Source organism: Cupressus sempervirens, chromosome 10 (assembly GCF_028749045.1).
Source record: "Cupressus sempervirens isolate cs-2001-9-10 chromosome 10, ASM2874904v1, whole genome shotgun sequence".
Classification (NCBI taxonomy): domain Eukaryota; kingdom Viridiplantae; phylum Streptophyta; class Pinopsida; order Cupressales; family Cupressaceae; genus Cupressus; species Cupressus sempervirens.
Genome location: NC_143127.1, coordinates 15,146,875 through 15,165,897, shown reverse-complemented (window position 1 = coordinate 15,165,897; position 19,023 = coordinate 15,146,875). Strand labels below are relative to the sequence as shown.

General features: G+C 34.8%; 1 protein-coding gene across 1 annotated transcript; it reads right to left on the bottom strand.

Annotated features, from left to right (window-relative positions):
• Window positions 1-5,277: 5,277 nt before the first annotated feature.
• LOC149532335 (proteasome subunit alpha type-1-B-like) lies at window positions 5,278-5,903 on the bottom strand. Its single transcript, XM_089804582.1, has one exon. The coding sequence runs from the start codon at window positions 5,725-5,727 to the stop codon at window positions 5,440-5,442; it is 288 nt and encodes a 95-aa protein (XP_089660708.1). The 5' UTR covers window positions 5,728-5,903; the 3' UTR covers window positions 5,278-5,439.
• Between the last annotated feature and the right edge of the window lie 13,120 nt (window positions 5,904-19,023).

Sequence of the window (19,023 nt, the reverse complement as noted above, 5' to 3'; positions counted from 1 at the left end):
AAATAAGATACAAAGGATCTTCTTGACCTATTGTTCAATAGGGATAAGATTGGTGACCAACCTATCATGAATGCCAAGATTGACAAAGAAGAGAACTCAGACATTGATCATAGGACAAGACACATCATCAAATTGACAAATGCTTGGATCAAGAGATCTTTCAAACTTGAGCCAATTCCTAAAATAGTGATCTTCCATGCTTAAGGCCATCCAACTAAAGGTAGAAGAGAAAAGGTCATAGTGTCGACATTTATACCCTAGTCATTAGTAAGACCAGAAATGGTGCACCGACTTGATAGACTAGTTGGGTACTATTGGCCTCAAAAGGGTAAAGGTAAGGGAAAAAGGAAGAAGAATTCTCAAGTGAACAAGAAAAAGTAGAAGAGAGAGAAATTCAGGCACCTCCATAGTAGGGAGAAGAAAATATAAAAGGGTCAAAAAATGTTGAAACTACAAAGATCCAAGGTAATCCTCAAGTTCCACCAGCTGAGCAAGTACCAGGAAGAGATGAAGTGGAAATCTAAGAAGTACCTTAGCAAGAGGGACAAGCCTCTCCTTCCATGCTTAAAAGGAGAAGAAATATTAAGAATCTGGTAAAAAGGAGACAAAAGGTAATCAAGAAAGTGATTCCTTTCCCATCAGTACCCAAACCTATTCCAGAAGAAGCAGAAGAAGAGGATGATGAGGATGAAGAGGAAAATTTACCTTTGAATAGGAAGACTCATCTTGCAAGAGCTATAGAGTCATAAAGGAGAAGAAGCTCCACTATCACACCTCCATCTATTCCTAAACAACCTGTTCAAACTACAATATCAGAAGATGAGATGAAAAAATGGATAGATGAGTAGGATGTGGAAGATACTGACATCTTTTAGATGTTAGATTTTGATTTTATGCCGGTGAATACTAAATTTATGGGAGACAAGATAGTAGACACTCCAACTAATCAACCTCAGCAAGAGGATTGGAGTTAGTTAACACCTCAGATACAAGGACTTGAAATAATTCCATAGTCACCACATCATGTTACATTTTGTGTGGATAAAGGTTTAGGTACTCCCCTTCCTCCAAATAACAAAAAATAAAAGGTACAAGTAGGACAAGAGGAAGAGCCACAACAAGTATCCACCAAGGAAGTGTCAGAAGAAGGGTAGATAAGTGAAAAACCTCAGCTAACTTCCCAAGACATTGAGGTGAGGACTATGGGCTCTACAAATATAGAGATTCCTGGTGCAGATCTCTCACAAAAAGAGGAGACTACAGAAGGGAGTGATAAGGGGAAGAGTATAGTTGAGAAAAATCCTTCATCCTCAAAAGGTAAATCCCTGGTACAACATATCCCAAGGTGGCTAAGGAAAGAAGTAATAAGAAATGAAAGGAAACAATTCACCACTGAAGAGGAGGATAGAATGGAATTAATTGAGGTTTTGAGGAAGCTTGAATCACCTCCAAAAGATGCATAGACATTAGCCTTCATTATGAGTGATTAGAGGCAAGACTTGTTTGCTCATGTTGATATCCCTCCTCCACATTCAAATGTTAAATAATTGAGTCCACAAGATTATTAGATCAGGGAGGTCATGCTTGGGAAGCCTACCTAGGATACTACTAAGATAATGGTTACAATATGAATGAATGAGGTATTCAGGAACTTAGAACAAGATGGGGTGGAATTAATAACACTTCAGCAACAAAATGAAATCCTAAAGGGATATTTAAAAAAAGCAGTTGGTCCCTTGGACCCCACAAACCCTAAGGAAACTTTGAATGCAGTAATTGAAAGAAGAGATAAAGGGGTGGTACAATTGGACCCATTTTTGAGAGCTTGTTACCAATGGCAAGAAATTTTTGAGGAAAAGGGTGTATAGATAATTCATGGAAATCTAAAGCTGTTATACATCATGCAGGAGAATTTGGATAGGCTAGTAGCCATTTTGAATCAAGATTTTGGTCTAATGGATGAGATATATACCTAGGGCAAGGATTTACAAGCATTATAGGAAATTAAGGCAAAAGATATCATATGCTGATGGGTGTATATATATTTGAGGAATTAGACAAGATTGATGATTGGATCAAAAAGATTGTAGATGGGAATAAAGTAATGGAGACATTACACACACAGATTCATAGGCTCAAGGATCAAGCCTAAGATGAAATTTTGGAAGCTGAGAAGCATTATAGTGATGCTTGTTTAGATATTTTTGAGTATAATGCACAGGAGAAGTTAATGTAGGAGTTGATGAAATCCAACTCCACAGCTTGCCAAGATCACCTGTATGCAAATGACCTATCAAAGGGAAACCAAGAAGCAAGAGGTGGAGCTTGGAAAAACCTTAAAAAGACTTGAGAGAGAGATATTGCAAAAACAAAGAAAATGTATTTACAATTAGAATGAAATGCAAGATACAATGAGAGAACTTGAATATAAAAGCCTGATGGAAGCTTGTAGAACAAGCTAGAAAGTGAGATTGACAACTAAGTATCCACAAAAAGGTGGAACATGCTAGAAGGGAACAAACTCTTATGTTGTCAACAACTCATCACTACAACTATATATTAAATGCATTAACCTAAGTAATCTTAAGTAATAGAATAAATAACTAATAAATAATTAATTATTTACTCTAACACCCCCCCTTAAGTGCAACTTAGGGGAATGCCTTAAGCTCACAAAACTAAGATGAAATGCAAAATGGATTTTGACAATGAGGCCATGTTAGGTACCCATGTAAAATGCAAGAGAAATACAACCTTTGAAAATGGGGAAAGAGAGAAAACCACGTGGGAAAAACCCTCCCCAAAAAAGAGGTAAGAAGCTAGTGAAGAATTGAAGAAGCCTCCAACTAGGGGAATGTCCCCTAAAATAGGAACAAAGAGTGATCATGAAGAGCATCACTTAAGCATGAAGAAGCTGCAAAGTCTACCATCAGAAAGAAACTACTGATCTAAAGAGCCTCCATGGAAGAAGAAGGCACAAACTGAGCGTGTCTATATGGTAGATGATCCATCTCACCGAAATGCATAAGTAGCCAGCCACTACAATTGCCCCATATATAAGATCAACCACTGAATATATAGCTCACACTATCGAACCATCAAACCAAGGATGCATTAGAACAACAACATAACCCCCCTTAATGCAGATGAGGTGAGATGATAGGCAACTAAGAAGGTAGGCCAAAATCCTCTGCAGACAAAACCAAGAATGATGAGAGAGGAACAAGTACAAACACCTATAAAGACATGGTCACACTGATGCTACATGGGAAAACAAAAGGAAGAAGACCTAAAACAACAAACAACTATCCCCCCATGGTGCTTTATAAAAATAGTGCAAGTGCAATTGTTTGAAAAAAACGTTCATGAACTTGAAATGCAAGAGTGGCACTTTATCTCAGTGTGTATACATAAAAGTTCTTACAAATGATGTCTACAATGATTAAAATAGGAAAAAAGCTGACACAAAAGATAGTATAGCCCAAAACAAAAGAAGCCATGCTAGGAAAATGATCCTTGGACCTAAAACACCTAAGATATCCACCATAGAGCAAAAATGCCAAAAATATGATAGAAAAAGCATGGGCTAGAATCTAAGGAAAAGGACCACATTTTTGAAAAGATGACAAAACTAGCTTTCCAAAAATAGAACATTTTCAAAAAACTAACATAGGATGCAAAAGATATGCATGCTGGAATAAAAAATTGAACTTTAAACTTCAACTGAAAAAAGGGCAACTAAACTGCATCAAAACCTAAAAATATCTACACCAATGTCTCCATCTTGGAACCATCTTTTTGGGACTTCTTTTGGATTGGAAAAATACCTCGGTATGCTCAAGTTATGGCCAAAAAACCACAAGTAGGTCCAAAATGACCCTGGAGTGGTGCAAGAGGTTGTTAGAATTGGTAATCTTTCCTTGGTTGTATTTATTAAATGGGATAAACCAAGGTATCCCTTAAGTTGTTTGTCCTCTAATCCACATGTGAGGACAAGTCTTTTTTTTGTAATTCCTTTATTAAGGAAAATAGTTTATTCCTCCTTAAGAGGATTATGACACTTGTTATGCACACACTTATGAATGTGGCAATCATTCACATGGGAGTTACAAATGACTCCTCCTCTCATCTCTTTATAAGAGATGCTTCTCTCTCATTCTCAACACACAATCACTATGTAGTTCTTGTAATGAGCCTCTGGCACCATTTTCTCTCTTCTCTCTCCTTCTTTCATTCTTTAGGCATTTGCCTCATTCATAATGTCACAAGGGGTTTTCTTTGCTTTCCCCTTTCAAATCTTTGTCTCCTCTTGTTGATTCATTGGTGGTTTTTCATTCTTTCACTCTCTCTTTGGATCTGAGTTTATGGTAACTATTTTCACAAACTCTCTTGGATTAATTGATAATTTCTTTTTTTAATTCATTTCGATGTTATTGTTTCTAACATGGTATCAGAGCACTAATCCTTGTTTTGAGTTTTAATGTGATGAAGGTTATCATTCATTGGAAGCGCATCGTATTGAATAATCTCTACCTTGGTATCTCTATTAAAAAATTATTAATTTTCTTTTGCTCTTGTTTTAACAAGTAGCATTTATTAATTTTAGTTTAATAATATTTATTATTATTTTTATTGTTAAATATTATATATATATATATATAATTATTTTTTTCCCTAACATTTGAATGGAGGCAGCATTTAAATAATATTAATTAGCATTTACATTATAATCAATTAGATTTATTTCTATTCATATTATTTTTAAAAAAACAAAAAAATTCTATCATCTTTTTTTTAATATCTAATATCTATATTATTTTTTAAATCTTTTGCGAATTTCTATTATTTTAAAATCCTATTTATGATTAAATTCTTATGTAACTTCTATTAATAAAATCTTTTTTTTTAATATTATCTCTCAACTTTTTATTTTTTAAAATTTTTTTTCTTTATTTATATATTCTTTTTAGAAGTTGTGAGCAACTTCTAATCTTATTTGTCTCTTAACTAATACATTTATTATATATTTCTATTTTTAAAAAAATTTCTTTATATTTCTTTCTAAGCGTTTGCTCTGTTTTTATCTCCTTTCTTGGCCTCTATCTGTGGCATTTGTTATTGTGATTTTGGATTTCCTGTAAGTTCTTTTAATCTTTGGATTCAATCTACTGTTGTTGCATGCATTATTTTTTTTTTGCCTTCTTGCAAACATTCCTTGACTGACATTATACCATGTTGAATAAGTTCATCACGTGAGTAGTCTGGGAACGTGTCAAATTTTCTTTCCAAGTAAGTTTTGCCTGCTTGGGAGCGAGCACCAATGGAAAATGCTTGATATTCAAAATAATTTCTAGAAGGGCAGTTCTGGTAAAGATGAGGTCCTGTTTCATCTAATCTAGCAACAAGCAAACCCACACCATACGATCGCTTCCAAGATCGCTAAATGCATACCTGAGCCTTGTCTGCTAGCTGCACCACCAATCTTCCCACAGGAAGTGGGGACTCGTAAAGAAAGCTATAATTAATACATTCAGACCTCATGTAATGAGACAAAACATGTCCATCAGCAGTAAGCCCTACAATGGCCACTCCAATATGATCATCTACCTTGAAAATCTTCTTCTGATAAGAAGAAAATTCAGAATTAGTCTTCCCCACACTTGCTAAAACCACATGTGTTTTGGATCTGAATACAACTGCAGTGCTGCTCTGCTTGACTGCTTCCATTGCATATTCTACTTGGAACAACCTCCCCGCAGGACTCCATGTGGTCACATCTGTATCATACTAATTCCTAAACATCTTTGTAATGATTTACTTCAAATTCTATTTTTCTTGTCAGTGATTCTAACCTTTTCCTATGGACTTATTTATACCTGACCTGGTTCGTTTCGTTTTTGATTTTGAGAGGTTAGGCCTAGTCTGTGAAATTTCAAGACTTGGATAACACCTAAAACTAGTTCTTGTCAATCCCAATCCTTTGCTTCCATTCTTGCTCTCTTTTCCTCGAGTTCCTTTGCATGTTTCTGCATTAGCTGACACTTTTCATTATTTTCTTACCTTCTTAGCTTAGTCTTTTGAGTTTGCAGCTCGTTCAATATCTCTGGAGTATAATACCATTCCCTCTTTCTTCCACTTGATTGTGTCAATTTTCTTTTCATAAGTATGATATTATTCCTATTGTGCATTTCATGTAGATATGTTAATCATTATTCATTTTAAATTTGGTAACTGGCACCTGTTCTTTTGGGCTGCTAGCAAATATGTTATAAATTATTACTTGTATGTTTGAATTTAATAATTATAATTTGTATTAGTTAGATACATTTGAAAAATCTATTTTTTAACTTTATATTTTAAGGATATATGCAGATTCCTTAGTAACGGTTTTGCATGTTGCAGGATTATTATTCCTCTAACGTTTTCTTGTAGGATTGCATTATTATTCGCCTGTTACAACAACTATTCTAAGCTGATATTCTCTGACAACTTTTTATAACTCTTGATTATTATTTTTAGAGTATTATTCTAAGTCTTCTATTTGTAGCATTACATGATAAAGAGAAATCATTGCTAAAAAAAAAGGGTTGTTGCTAATTAGCCACGTTATCTATTCATGTAAGATGCTTTTTCGGCTTTTATCATTCTGAAAATTCAGTTTTTTTATATAAAAAAGCACTCTATTTTGGCAATCATTCCTAATAATTGTGATTAGATTCTATTATCTAAAAGTACTATTTAAGAAGATTTTGTCTTTATTCAAAATGTTCATTCTACTTTATATATATATATATATATATATATATTAAGGATCCTTTCAATATTGTGACTTATCATATATTTATTTAAGTATATATGGGTGCACACATATATACCCAGATAAATATATAATTTTATGACTATAATAATTCAGAATTTGATTTATACCTTCTCAAAATGAATTAAGTACTCATGTTTACCTTCAATGGAGTTTTATACCCGATATACATATTTTGTTTATTTTGATCATCCTTGGATCTCTACATTTTGAAAATAAAGTTAAATTCATTTTGATTGGATTATGAGTTATCTTTCACATTTGCCTTTGACCTTATTGCGATATTTTAATGTGCACATAGTTGCACTATTATGCAATTATAGCATCATTCTATGCCCATGTTGGCACTTTATGGTTTTATACCATTGATATACATGATTTATATGATATTTTGTTTTGAGTTGCATAGGGAGCCAATTTTTTTCAAGGATAACTATGTAGGTCCCCTTATTATAACTGATAAATAGTTTCCTTATCTGGCCCATGGAGTATACCTCCATCCTATATTGGTGTGCGCTCATTTTATATGGAGTTTCCCTCCATTTGATCCTATCTGTTCCACTTTGATAGGATAATTTCTTTATGGAGTTTCCCTCCATTTGGTTCTATTGGTTCCACTTTGAAAGATTAATATTTATATGGAGTTTCCCTCCATTTGATTCTATATGCTTTACTTTGAAAGGTTGATATTTATGGAGTTTCTCTCCATGTTGTTCCATTTTGTTCCTCAATGCGAGGATGATATTTTATGGGGATTTCCCATTTCAATCTCTTTATCCCCTTGGTGTATGCTCCTAGTTTTGATTTAGTCATGGTATGACTTCCTACACCTTGCTCATTTTTTAGTGTATAGGTGACGAGGCTACCATATCTTGGAGCACTCCAATATTGGAGACTCTATTTGAGAAAGTTGTTTTGACCCATGATGTTTTTTTTCGTGGCAATGAAGTTGCTTGTCCATGATGGATTTCCAATTTGAAGGCAATATGTTGTTACACCCTCATAATCCATTCGTTTGAGTATCCTAACAAATCATGATAATACTAATTTGATCAGCATGTCTCTCTTTTTACTTTATTTCCATATATTAATGTGATAATGATCTACATACTTTATTGCTTAGATCATGAGTCATGCATGTTATGGATTGATCACCCATTAACTTGCAGTGGGATGATTCATTAAGTGGATTGTCTATATCCACGTGATTGATGCAATGTTGATGCACGTATCATTAGTTGGCCTTGTCTGTGGTCATCAGTACATTAGTATAATATCCCGTTCATGAGAATTTTGATCAAACTTTTTTGATAATATTTTGAGCATATACTTCATTTTTTATATTAGGTTATCTCCATTGCTTTGTGGTAACATAATTGTATTTTCCTCATTGTTTCTCTATGAGAGTTTTATTATCCTTATTCAAAGGATTTCTAATTTGCATATAAGATGAAATACTTCTTGTGGATGTTTGTCTTGTTTCTTGTGTCTATGTTGTTCAGGTAATCCATCCAGCACATACAAGATTTGGTGTACTTTAATGACCTATCCACTTCTCTCTTGGCTCTACGAAGATCTACATACACTCACAAGAGACCTTTTGCATCATTGAAGATCAAGATTGCTGCTATTTAGAATTTCATTGTAAAAATTTGGGTTTAATACCCTTTGATGTAATTTCCCCAAGTAAAGATTAAAGGGGGGTGTTAGAATTGGTAATCTTTCCTTGGTTGTATTTATTAAATGGGATAAACCAAGGTATCCCTTAAGTTTTTTGTCCTCTAGTCCACATGTGAGGACAAGTCTTTTTTTTGTAATTCCTTTATTAAAGAAAATAGTTTATTCCTCCTTAAGAGGATTATGACACTTGTTATGCACACACTTATGAATGTGGCAATCATTCACATGGGAGTTACAAATGACTCCTCCTCTCATCTCTTTATAAGAGATGCTTCTCTCTCATTCTCAACACACAATCACTATGCAGTTCTTGTAATGAGCCTCTGGCACCATTTTCTCTCTTCTCTCTCCTTCTTTCATTCTTTAGGCATTTTCCTTATTCATAATGTCACAAGGGGTTTTCTTTGCTTTCCCCTTTCAAATCTTTGTTTCCTCTTGTTGATTCATTGGTGGTTGTTCATTCTTTCATTCTCTCTTTGGATCTGAGTTTATGGTAACTATTTTCACAAACTCTCTTGGATTAATTGATAATTTCTTTTTTTAATTCATTTCGATGTTATTGTTTCTAACAGAGGCTAATGATGTAGTGCTGACATCACCAAATCACTGGAAAAAAATTGACAACTTGGCAGCCATTACAACAAAAAAAATGTCATGTGGCAGTCCATGTGGCACATGCTAACTGGTCAGGTGATGTGGCAGGGTCCACATGAGCTTAGCGATGAAGGAGCTAAGTTGGAGGGAGTAGAACCGTCAGAGAAGAGGGAATAGGTGGCACCAACGAAGTGGGAGGTGGGAATGGGTGTAGAAAGCAAAGGATGGGCAGTGGCCAGGCCCATGCTACCCAGTAGTGGCACAATCGACTATGGCAGTCTACAAGTGAAGCATGGGCTACGTGGTGGTGGTTGCTAGGTGGTGGTTGCCCAGTAGTGCGCCCTTTTTAATTTTCAATTTTTTTTCTCCAAAAATTGTCCATACGACCATATAAAAGGGCCTACAACCAAATTTTTTTTTCCTCCCAAAGCTCTATCTCCAGAATTGACAAATTTTATATGAATCTTGACTGTAAATGACCTTTTGGATCCAATGGCATCGTCCGTTTGGGCCCAAAGTGCTTTGAAAAAATGCTTTTCCCCCAAATTGAAGAAAAAAGCATAAACAAACTAGGGTTTGTGTCTTTGAATTGTGGCTTCAAAAAACCTTCAACAAAGTAGCAATAGGGAGGTTTTGATACCATGTAGGAGTTGATGAAATCCAACTCCACAACTCACCAAGATCACCTGCATGCAAATAACTTGTTGAAGGGAAACCAAGAAGGAAGAGGTGGAGCTTGGAAAAACCCTAAATGGACTTGAGAGAGAGATATTGCAAAAACATAGAAAATGTATTTACAATGAGAATGGAATGAGAGATACAATGAGAGAGCCCAAAAATAAAGGCCTAATGGAAGCTTGTAGAACAAGCTAGAAAGTGGTAGAAGATAAGGTTGACAATTAAGTATCCACAAAAAGGTGGAACATGCTAGAAGGAAACAAACTCCCATGTTGTCAACAACTCATCACTACAACTAAATATTAAATGCATTAACCTAAGTAAGCTTAAGTAATAGAATAAATAATAAATAATTAATTAATTATTTACTCTAACAGTTAATACAAGTACAGGTAGTAGTGGAGAAATTTTGGAGAACTTTTGAGGAGGCTAATGATGATGATGATATCAAGCAAGTGTTTAGAATAGAAGATGCTTTACTTGAACTAGATGTGAAACTTGGAGATTTTGTTGAGACTCGTATCGAGGTGGGCAACTACAAGAAAAATGTGAAAGAAAATTATGCAGCCTTAGATCTGCTAGATGTGGCTCATGTCATTAAGATCATTGAGAAATTCAAGGGAAAATACCCAGACATAGCTCTGGTATAAAGGGGAACAAAATTTAGATGCCATAATTTTGATTTTGACACTTACTGAAATTTTGCATTTTGGAGCTTGCTTCTAAGGTGTGCAGGTGCACTAGTGCATCGGTACATTTTTTTAGTAGTGTTCAGGTAGATTTTGAAGAATTAAGAGGTGTGCTAACAGTTAACTACTAGTTCTAAATTTACAACTTTTCCTGCATTGGAAACACATTTTTGCAGTAGTTTAACTCCTACGGACACCTAGTGAAGATGGAGCTTCTATTTTGACCACTCCCAATCACTTCTACATCATCTGAAGGCTTTCTCTTTCTTATTCTTTCATGCTTTCTTTGTTTTATGACATGTAAAGACTCATGCATCCAATTAATGATATAAAATGGACGGAGTCCTACTTAGCACCAATTAGATAGTTAGTTTGTACATAAATAGATTTATTTTATTACTTTAGAACGATATGATTGCAAAAAGATATCTCTCACTCTGAACACAAATTGAGGAGAAGATTTCTTATAAATATGGGAATGTAATATATAATCAAGGCCACTATTATTTTAAAATAATATCTGCTTTTGGTGCTCACATTTGGAGTGGAGTGATTGTTGCCTAAGCGTGTTATATTTTGTGCATTTATGTTCATGGAATGTAATTGAGCCAAAAGTTTATTGTGCTATTTCTGGTTATGCGATATTTTAATTTTGGTGTTTTCTACATGTCTACAAATTCTATTGACGTGCTTAGTTTGAGAAGAGATCATCATATTGTTCTTGCATAACTTTTTGTCTCGCATGAGGGCACTTTCTATGGCCTTGTGTTTTGATGAAAAGTGAAACATCTTATGGTTACTAAATTCCCATTGATGATTGCATCAGTGGAATTAAGGAAGTGCCACTTCTATTTTCATTGGTTACCCACCAATATTTTCAAAAGCTTAACTCACAGACATGTTGTACTATGGTTTATGTCTCTAAGGATTTAATTTTCATGTTATTTTCTTAAATTTCTTATTCCCCTACCTTCATTATTTGTTTTACTAACCCCTTAGTTAAATTAGGACTTCATATAGTTGCATTGTTAGATTGCATTCATCTTAAAAACAAAAAATACAAAAATATATTCCTTTTTTGTGTGGTTATTCTTTTTGAGACAACAATCAAATCATACATCTTATCCAAATCATTTCAGAACTAGTAAAGGCATCCTCATGAACATTCACATTTATCTTCAATTGAGTGGATTCTAGTAGGTCACAAGATCACTTGAAACCTTGGAATTGATCTTTGGATTAGCTTTTCAAGAGAGGAGTCTAAAAGGATTCTTTCCATTAAGCATCATGCAAAATGATAGCTCAACAAGGACTCCTATCTTATGCATTTGTTTCCTAGAAGTCTAAGAGGACAAGCTATGGTGTGGTTCACAAAATTGACTCCCCCTTTAAAACATTTGACAAGCTATCACAACGCTTTACCCAACAATAATCTTACAACATTCAATATCTTGTAACTATGTTGGACTTATGCCAAATTAAGAAAAAACAAGGAGAACTCTTTGCAACATACCTTCAATGATGGAGATCCCTATACTCTAGTTACCCTCAGTAGGTTGAAATTTTTTTCAACATGCTTGTATTTAAACTATACTTTGATTTAAGAAAATAATTATTCATATCCTTCAATACCATGGTTGAGAGTGTGTATCGCATTGAAGATGTTGCTATCAAAAGGGGTGATATTGTTATAAGCAAAGACAAATATAATAATGGAAATGGTAAAGACAAAGGCAAACCTTGGAATAAAAATAAATATGTTGTCAATGATAGAGTAGTGGACACTCCTAAGACCAAGGAACCTATTTTAAACCTTTCTAATGCTATCTACACTACAAAACAACAAGAAGGTTTGAAACCACAAACATCTGACAAGAGCTCTAAGTTTACCAAAAAATGACATTTTTATACACCAATGGTTGAGCCTTACAAAGTGGTCTTAAAAACCTTAATTAGAAACAAGTTGGTTACTTTACCAGATAACTCCCATCCCTATGACCCATCCATTAGATCTCCTTGGTGGAGAGAGGACCACATTTGTAGTTATCATCGAAGCAAGGGTAACAACACTGAAAATTGTTTCAAACTCAAAGACATAATTCAAGATCTCATTGAAGCTAGTAAAGTTGTCACAAATGGTCTCATCAAAAATGCTCATCACAAAGATTTTAAAAAACCCTTACTATAATACAAGAAAGGTGAGACCTCCAAAGCTGCTAAAAAGAATCATGATGCCAAAATCAGCTATGCCTATGCTAACATAGAAAACCTTATAGGCATGCTTGAGCCCATTGAATATCTTTGCATGGCTAGTCCTAATAATGAAAAGTGACCAATTATGCTTCTAAAGATGACATACCTAAGGTTTTCCTAAAAACAAAAAATTCTTGTCAACACCATTACAATACCAGACCTAAAGTGGTCCTCCGAGTGGCTAAATCTTCCTCTTTAGAAAGTGAACCACAAACACTGTCACTAGGGGGCAATCTAAGGTTGTCCTAAAAGTTGCTCATGATCCTAAGAATGATTCATCTTCTAAACAATCAACTACTTATAGGATCTTCAAATATGACCTTGTTAGCCAACTGTAGCATATCTCAACTCAAATTTCTAATTTTGAATTATTAGAATTGTCTCCTTTGCACAAGGATATCCTTGAAAAAGCTCTACGTTCTACTAACATTCCCACAAATATTGATGTGGAATGATTCCAAGCTATGGTGAATCATATCTCTTCACCTCACTACCTCACCTTTTCTAGAAGAAGATAACCAAGTTCTTAGTCATCCCCATAACCTTGCTCTCCATTTCAAAGTCCAAATCTTTCATACTCACATTCATAAAGTCTTGATAGACAATGGTGCAAAGTTAAACATCATTTCATTTAATGTGATCCAATAGTTGGGCATGTATGAATTTTCCATCGACCTTAGGTGCAAGATCACTATAAAAGCCTATGATGAGGTCGAAAGACCTTCCAAAGGTCTAATTGTACTTCCAATTAGAGTTGGTCCAGTTGAGATGGATGTTACTTTCCAAGTCCTAGACATACCAATTTCATACAATTTGTTGTTGGGATGACCATGGATTCATGACATGCAAGCAATGCCTTCTACATACTATCAATGCATCAAATTCCCCTTCAATGGTACTGAGATAGTTGTCCTTGATGACAAATCTATGTCTATCAATACATTATCTACTACTGAAACACTAGTTTTGCATAATCACTCTTCTCATGAGTTGACACCATCCTTTACAAAGTGTGAACATAAATTGAAAATGATGAGCCTTGGCATGGGTGAATACACTCTAGACTCTATTGTTGCTTTACCTATTTCTCATCAGTCTTATGGGAAATCATCTACCAAAAAGAAACCTTTTGCTTCTACCATGACTCTTTTTGGCACTTTTGTGTAGTCCTCAATTCCCCTAGAAGTAGAGAAAGAAGAACAAGCAATTAAAGATTGGATCTATAGGGAAGAGAAAGATGAGGAGGAAGTCGTAGTCACTACTCCCATTTCTCCTAAACATTATGGAAAAGGATATAAACTTCTTGCAAACATGGGCTATCAGGGCCACGGGTCCTTTAACTAGTAATAGAAAAGCTCTACTTTATCCTTTAAGTCATACTCAAGGTCATGATACTTGAGATACTGCTGGTCTAGGTTTTGGGTTAGAAGACAACATACCAACATTTTGATCAAAGTGCACCCATGTCTAGCAAATCAAAGGATGATGATCCTCCCTTTGTTGCTACCACTTTTTACGATGAGGACTTTATGCCTAAAACCTCTCTCCTTTGGGGAGAAGAACTACTAATTACTAATCATGATGATGACACTTCTTGATAGCTAGAACAAAATGGATCCGACCATGAAGACATGAATAGAGGTTAGATTAGAAAAAATATTGCTCATCTAATTACTAGAGACTAGAGTACAGATTCTCACAAGTATGAATGGGAAAGCCTATTAGACACATCTTGTAAATAAGAAGTGGATGTTATTCACACCTATGCAACCCAACCAAATGTAGTCAAAGAGTCTAGTTGCAAAATTTTTTAGTGGATCACACTAGTTCCTCTAGGTATATTCTTGATCTAGTCCTTTGCAACATTTACTATAGGCTCAACTTTGCATGTCACTAGAGATGACTCTTTTTGTATTAACAACCTTGAAGCTTCCCCACTCTGATTAATTCACCTTGATCTCATAGATTGGTCTGTTCAAAATCAAAGACCTAAAATACCATCTTTTCAAAATGACTATAAGATTTCTTCTTACCTATGTTAGAAAGGTTAATCTTTCCTTGGATATATATTAATTGGGATATTCCAAGGGTCCCTAAATGTAGTTTGTCCACTTGTACACATGTGGAGGACATGTCATTGTTTGTCCTTTATTCCACATGTAAGGACAACTCTTGTTTATCTCTTTATTTAGTTTATCCTCCTTAAGAGGATTGTGACACTTTACACACACCTATTATGAATGTGGCATTCATAGAAATGGGAGTTACAAATGCAACTCCTCTCTCATCTCTATATAAGAGATGCTCCTCCTTCTTTCTTCAACACTCTTAGCACTTGATGTTATTGTATTGAGCTACTTTTGCTCCAACACTCTCTCTCTCTCTTCTCTAGGCATTTGCCTTCATTCATAATACTCACAAGGGGTTTTCTTTGCTTTCCCCTTATAAATCCTTGTCTCCATTGTTGAACCATCTTGGTGTATGCTCTTGGAGTTTTCTTATCTTATGGTAACATTGTTTCACACTTAACTTACTTGGATTGTTTCTCGTTTCTTGCTCAACATTATCATTTCTTACATGGTATCAGAGCTTGGTTATCTAATCCTTGTTTTAAGTTTTGTGGTGAAGGTTGCCATTCATTGGAGCACACCTTATTTGGAGACGTTATTGAGAAAAGAAGTTTTTGTTGTGATTTTAGCTCTTTTTAACAAATCTTGTGTATGCAGGTTTCATATTTTTTTTACTAACCCTCTTTGGAAGACTTGCCGCCAAAGGGTTTTCTTGTAAAGCTTCATATTTTTTTTTACTAACCCTCTTTGGAAGGCTTGCCGCCAAAGGGTTTTCTTGTAAAGCTTCATATTTTTTTTACTAACCCTCTTTGGAAGGCTTGCCGCCAAAGGGTTTTCTTGGTAAATTTCAATTTTTTTCTTGTTTTGGACGGCATGCCGCCAAAACAAAAAGTATTACATTAGTAAAGTTTTAAATAACTCTCTAATTTTTATACTCATTTTAAACAAAAATTTTCCTACTCTTTAAATAAATTTTTTTTTTTCTATATTTCTTTGTATGCTCTTGAAAATTTCAAGCATACAACATACATCTTTTTATAGGATTTTCATCCTTATAAATCAAATAACTTTGTTGTTTTTTCAAAACACACATTTTTTTTTATATTCATTTGTTGGGCGGACGCGCCACCCGCACGCCACCCCCGCGTCGCTGCTGCGAGCCAGCACCACCCCCGCGCCGCCGCGTGACACCACGCGTTCCCAGAGGCGCCGCCGCGCCGCTGTGCGACACCCTCTCGCCGACGCCAGCCGGTTGCGCCGCTGCGCACCGCCGCGCGCTACCAGTCTGCAATGCCGCCAGATCTGCAACTCTGCCCTCATGCCCTCTTCATTGCCGCTCGCAATATAAACCCTTGACCACCGCTTCCGCCGCCCCCATAACACTAGGCGCAAACCTTTCGGCGCGGCCTGCATCCAGGCCACGCGGCAACCGCCGCCTGCGCGGGCAGAGCCCGCATCCTTATCCTATTCGCATTTTTTAAACTCTCTGACCCACCATTTCCACCGACCAAAGCCACCCTTTTGCCACACAGCAGCCACCGCCAGGGCTCCGTTTTTTTTAAAACCTTTTTAAAATTTTTCCCCCTCTTTGCCCACCTTTTCATTTTTTTTCCAAATTTTGTTTTATTTATTAAAAAAAATCAAACTCATAAAACGTGTTTATATTATTGTTTTTTTTTTAATTTTAATAAATCAATTTTTTAATTTTAATAATTTTTTTTCTTGTTTTCTCTCACAAATAATTGAAATTAAAAAAATATATATATCTTAATCTTATAAAAAAAAACAATTTTTTTTCCATTAATAAAATTTTCTCATTTAACAACTTTTTTTCAATTAATCTGATTTTCAAATTAAGGAATTTTTTAATAAAAAAAGAAGAATTTTTTTCTTAATCATGTCAACATTAATTCCAGAAATAAAACTTAATTATTCTAATTATCATTCTTGGAAAACTCATATCTCATTTATTTTTCGTTTTAAACACCTCTTCGAAATAGCCACTGACCCTTCTCTTGAACCCGGTTCAGTGGCTACTCAAGACGAGAAAGATACTTGGAAAGCTAAAAACGAAGAAGCTTTAGGGTTAATTGGTATTTCCATTATTCCAGATTTATATGTCTTAATTGCTCACTGTTCTAAAGCTCATGATGCATGGTCCATCTTGAAAACCAAGTATGACAGTAGCGATGAATACCGCAAAATACAATTGCAGGATCAACTCGAAGATCTCAGGTATGCAGATTTTAAAAGTATGGATGAATTTCTCTTAAAATTTGATTCTCTTAAAAGTCAAATTATGGCTTTAGGTGTTCAATTAGAGGACATTCGTTTAATTCATCTTATTCTTAAAAAATGTCTTCCTAGACAGTTTCAATAGTTTATAACTCATATTCATGCACAGCTTGCTATTCCTACTTTAACTTCTCAGTTAACTTATGTTATTTTTAAAACTTTATTAAGACAGGAAGAAGCTAAGCTAATTCAGTTTGGTACCCTCAAATCAACTGAACATGCATTTGTGTCTAGAAATTCAACTAATAATTTTCGTTCCAATAATAATAATTACAAACAATCTAATACTAATTCAAATAATTCCAACAATAAATTTCATGCCAAATATAATAATAATACCAATCATCCTAATAATACTCGTAATACTAATAATCAAAGGAACCATTCCAATTCCAAACCTCATTGTTCTTATTGTGGCAAAGATGGTCACATTGTCAATAATTGTTTTAAAAAGCAAAATGATAAAAAACCTATGAATCATAGTAACAATCATCAAACCTCAAACCATAAAAAAGGTAACTCGACTAGTTCTAATCCTCGTCATGCTTTTACTTGTAGCTTTAATCTTTGTAGACCTTTAGAATGGATTGTTGATAGTGGTGCATCACAACATGTCACTTCCCATAAAGAAATTTTTGATTCTTTACAACCTGATATTGCTAACATTCCTATTCAGTTAGCTGATAATCAGATTTGTAAAGTTGAAGGATTAGGTGATGTTACTATTCCTAATGGTAAATTGCATGATGTTTTATATGTACCTGACTTGAAAACTAATCTGCTTTCTGTTTCACAGTTATGTCAGAACTATAAAGTTGAATTCTACAAAGATACATGTTATATCATAGATCCTCAAACTCTCAAAGTCATTGCTCATGCTAAAATGGATAATGACAATTTGTTTAAATTCCATGAATTTACTAGTTCACGATATTCTTTACATACTTCTATTGATTTCAATATATGGCATGAAAGACTTGGTCATTTAAATTCCGATTATATCAATTTCATGCAAAAGCATAATATGGTTGATGGCTTGCCTCACATTATTCCTTCCAAGATTGCCTGTACAGGTTGTATGAGTGGTAAGATGCATAGGGAGCCCTTTCCAAGTGGAAAATCATGGCAAGCAACTCATAAGTTGCATCTTGTCCATAGTGATCTTTTGGGCCCCATGGAGAATACCTCCATCCAAGGTTCTCAGTATGCACTTACCTTTGTTGATGATTTTTATAGACGAACTTGGATCTATTTTTTGCATAGCAAGGATCAAGTTCTTGATATATTTATTGAATTTTAGTTATATGTTGAAAGGCAATCTGGGTATAAACTTAAAATTCTTAGAATTGATAATGGGAAGGAATATGTGAATAATGCTTTTCATTCTTATTTGAAATCATGTGGAATTAAACACGAGCTTACTATTCCTTATACACCACAACAAAATGGTGTGGCGAAAAGAAAGCATCGGACCATTGTTGAAATAGCTAGAAGCATGTTGCATGCTAAGAATTTGCATTATAAATTTTGGGCTGAAGCCATGTTTTGTGCAACTTATATTCTTAATCGGACTCCTACCAAAGCTCTCAAGGCTATCACTCCCGAAGAGGCTTGGTCTGGTAGGAAACCGAATTTACATCATTTACGGATATTTGGTTCTATTCCTTATGTTCATATGCCTAAACAGAAAAGGCATAAATTAGATGCTAAGTCATCTCCTTATATGTTTGTTGGGTATGATGAAAACACTAAGGGTTATCGTGTTTATGATTCCACTACTAACAAAGTTCAAGTTGCTAGAGATGTTTGTATTGTAGAAAATGGAGTTCATGATTGCTCTACTACACATGATGAAGAATTCAGTGGCACTAAAATTGTACTGGTGGAGGACCAACCTCCTTCTCTTAATCCTTCAAATCAAGTACCACTGATTATTTCTCCTTCTACA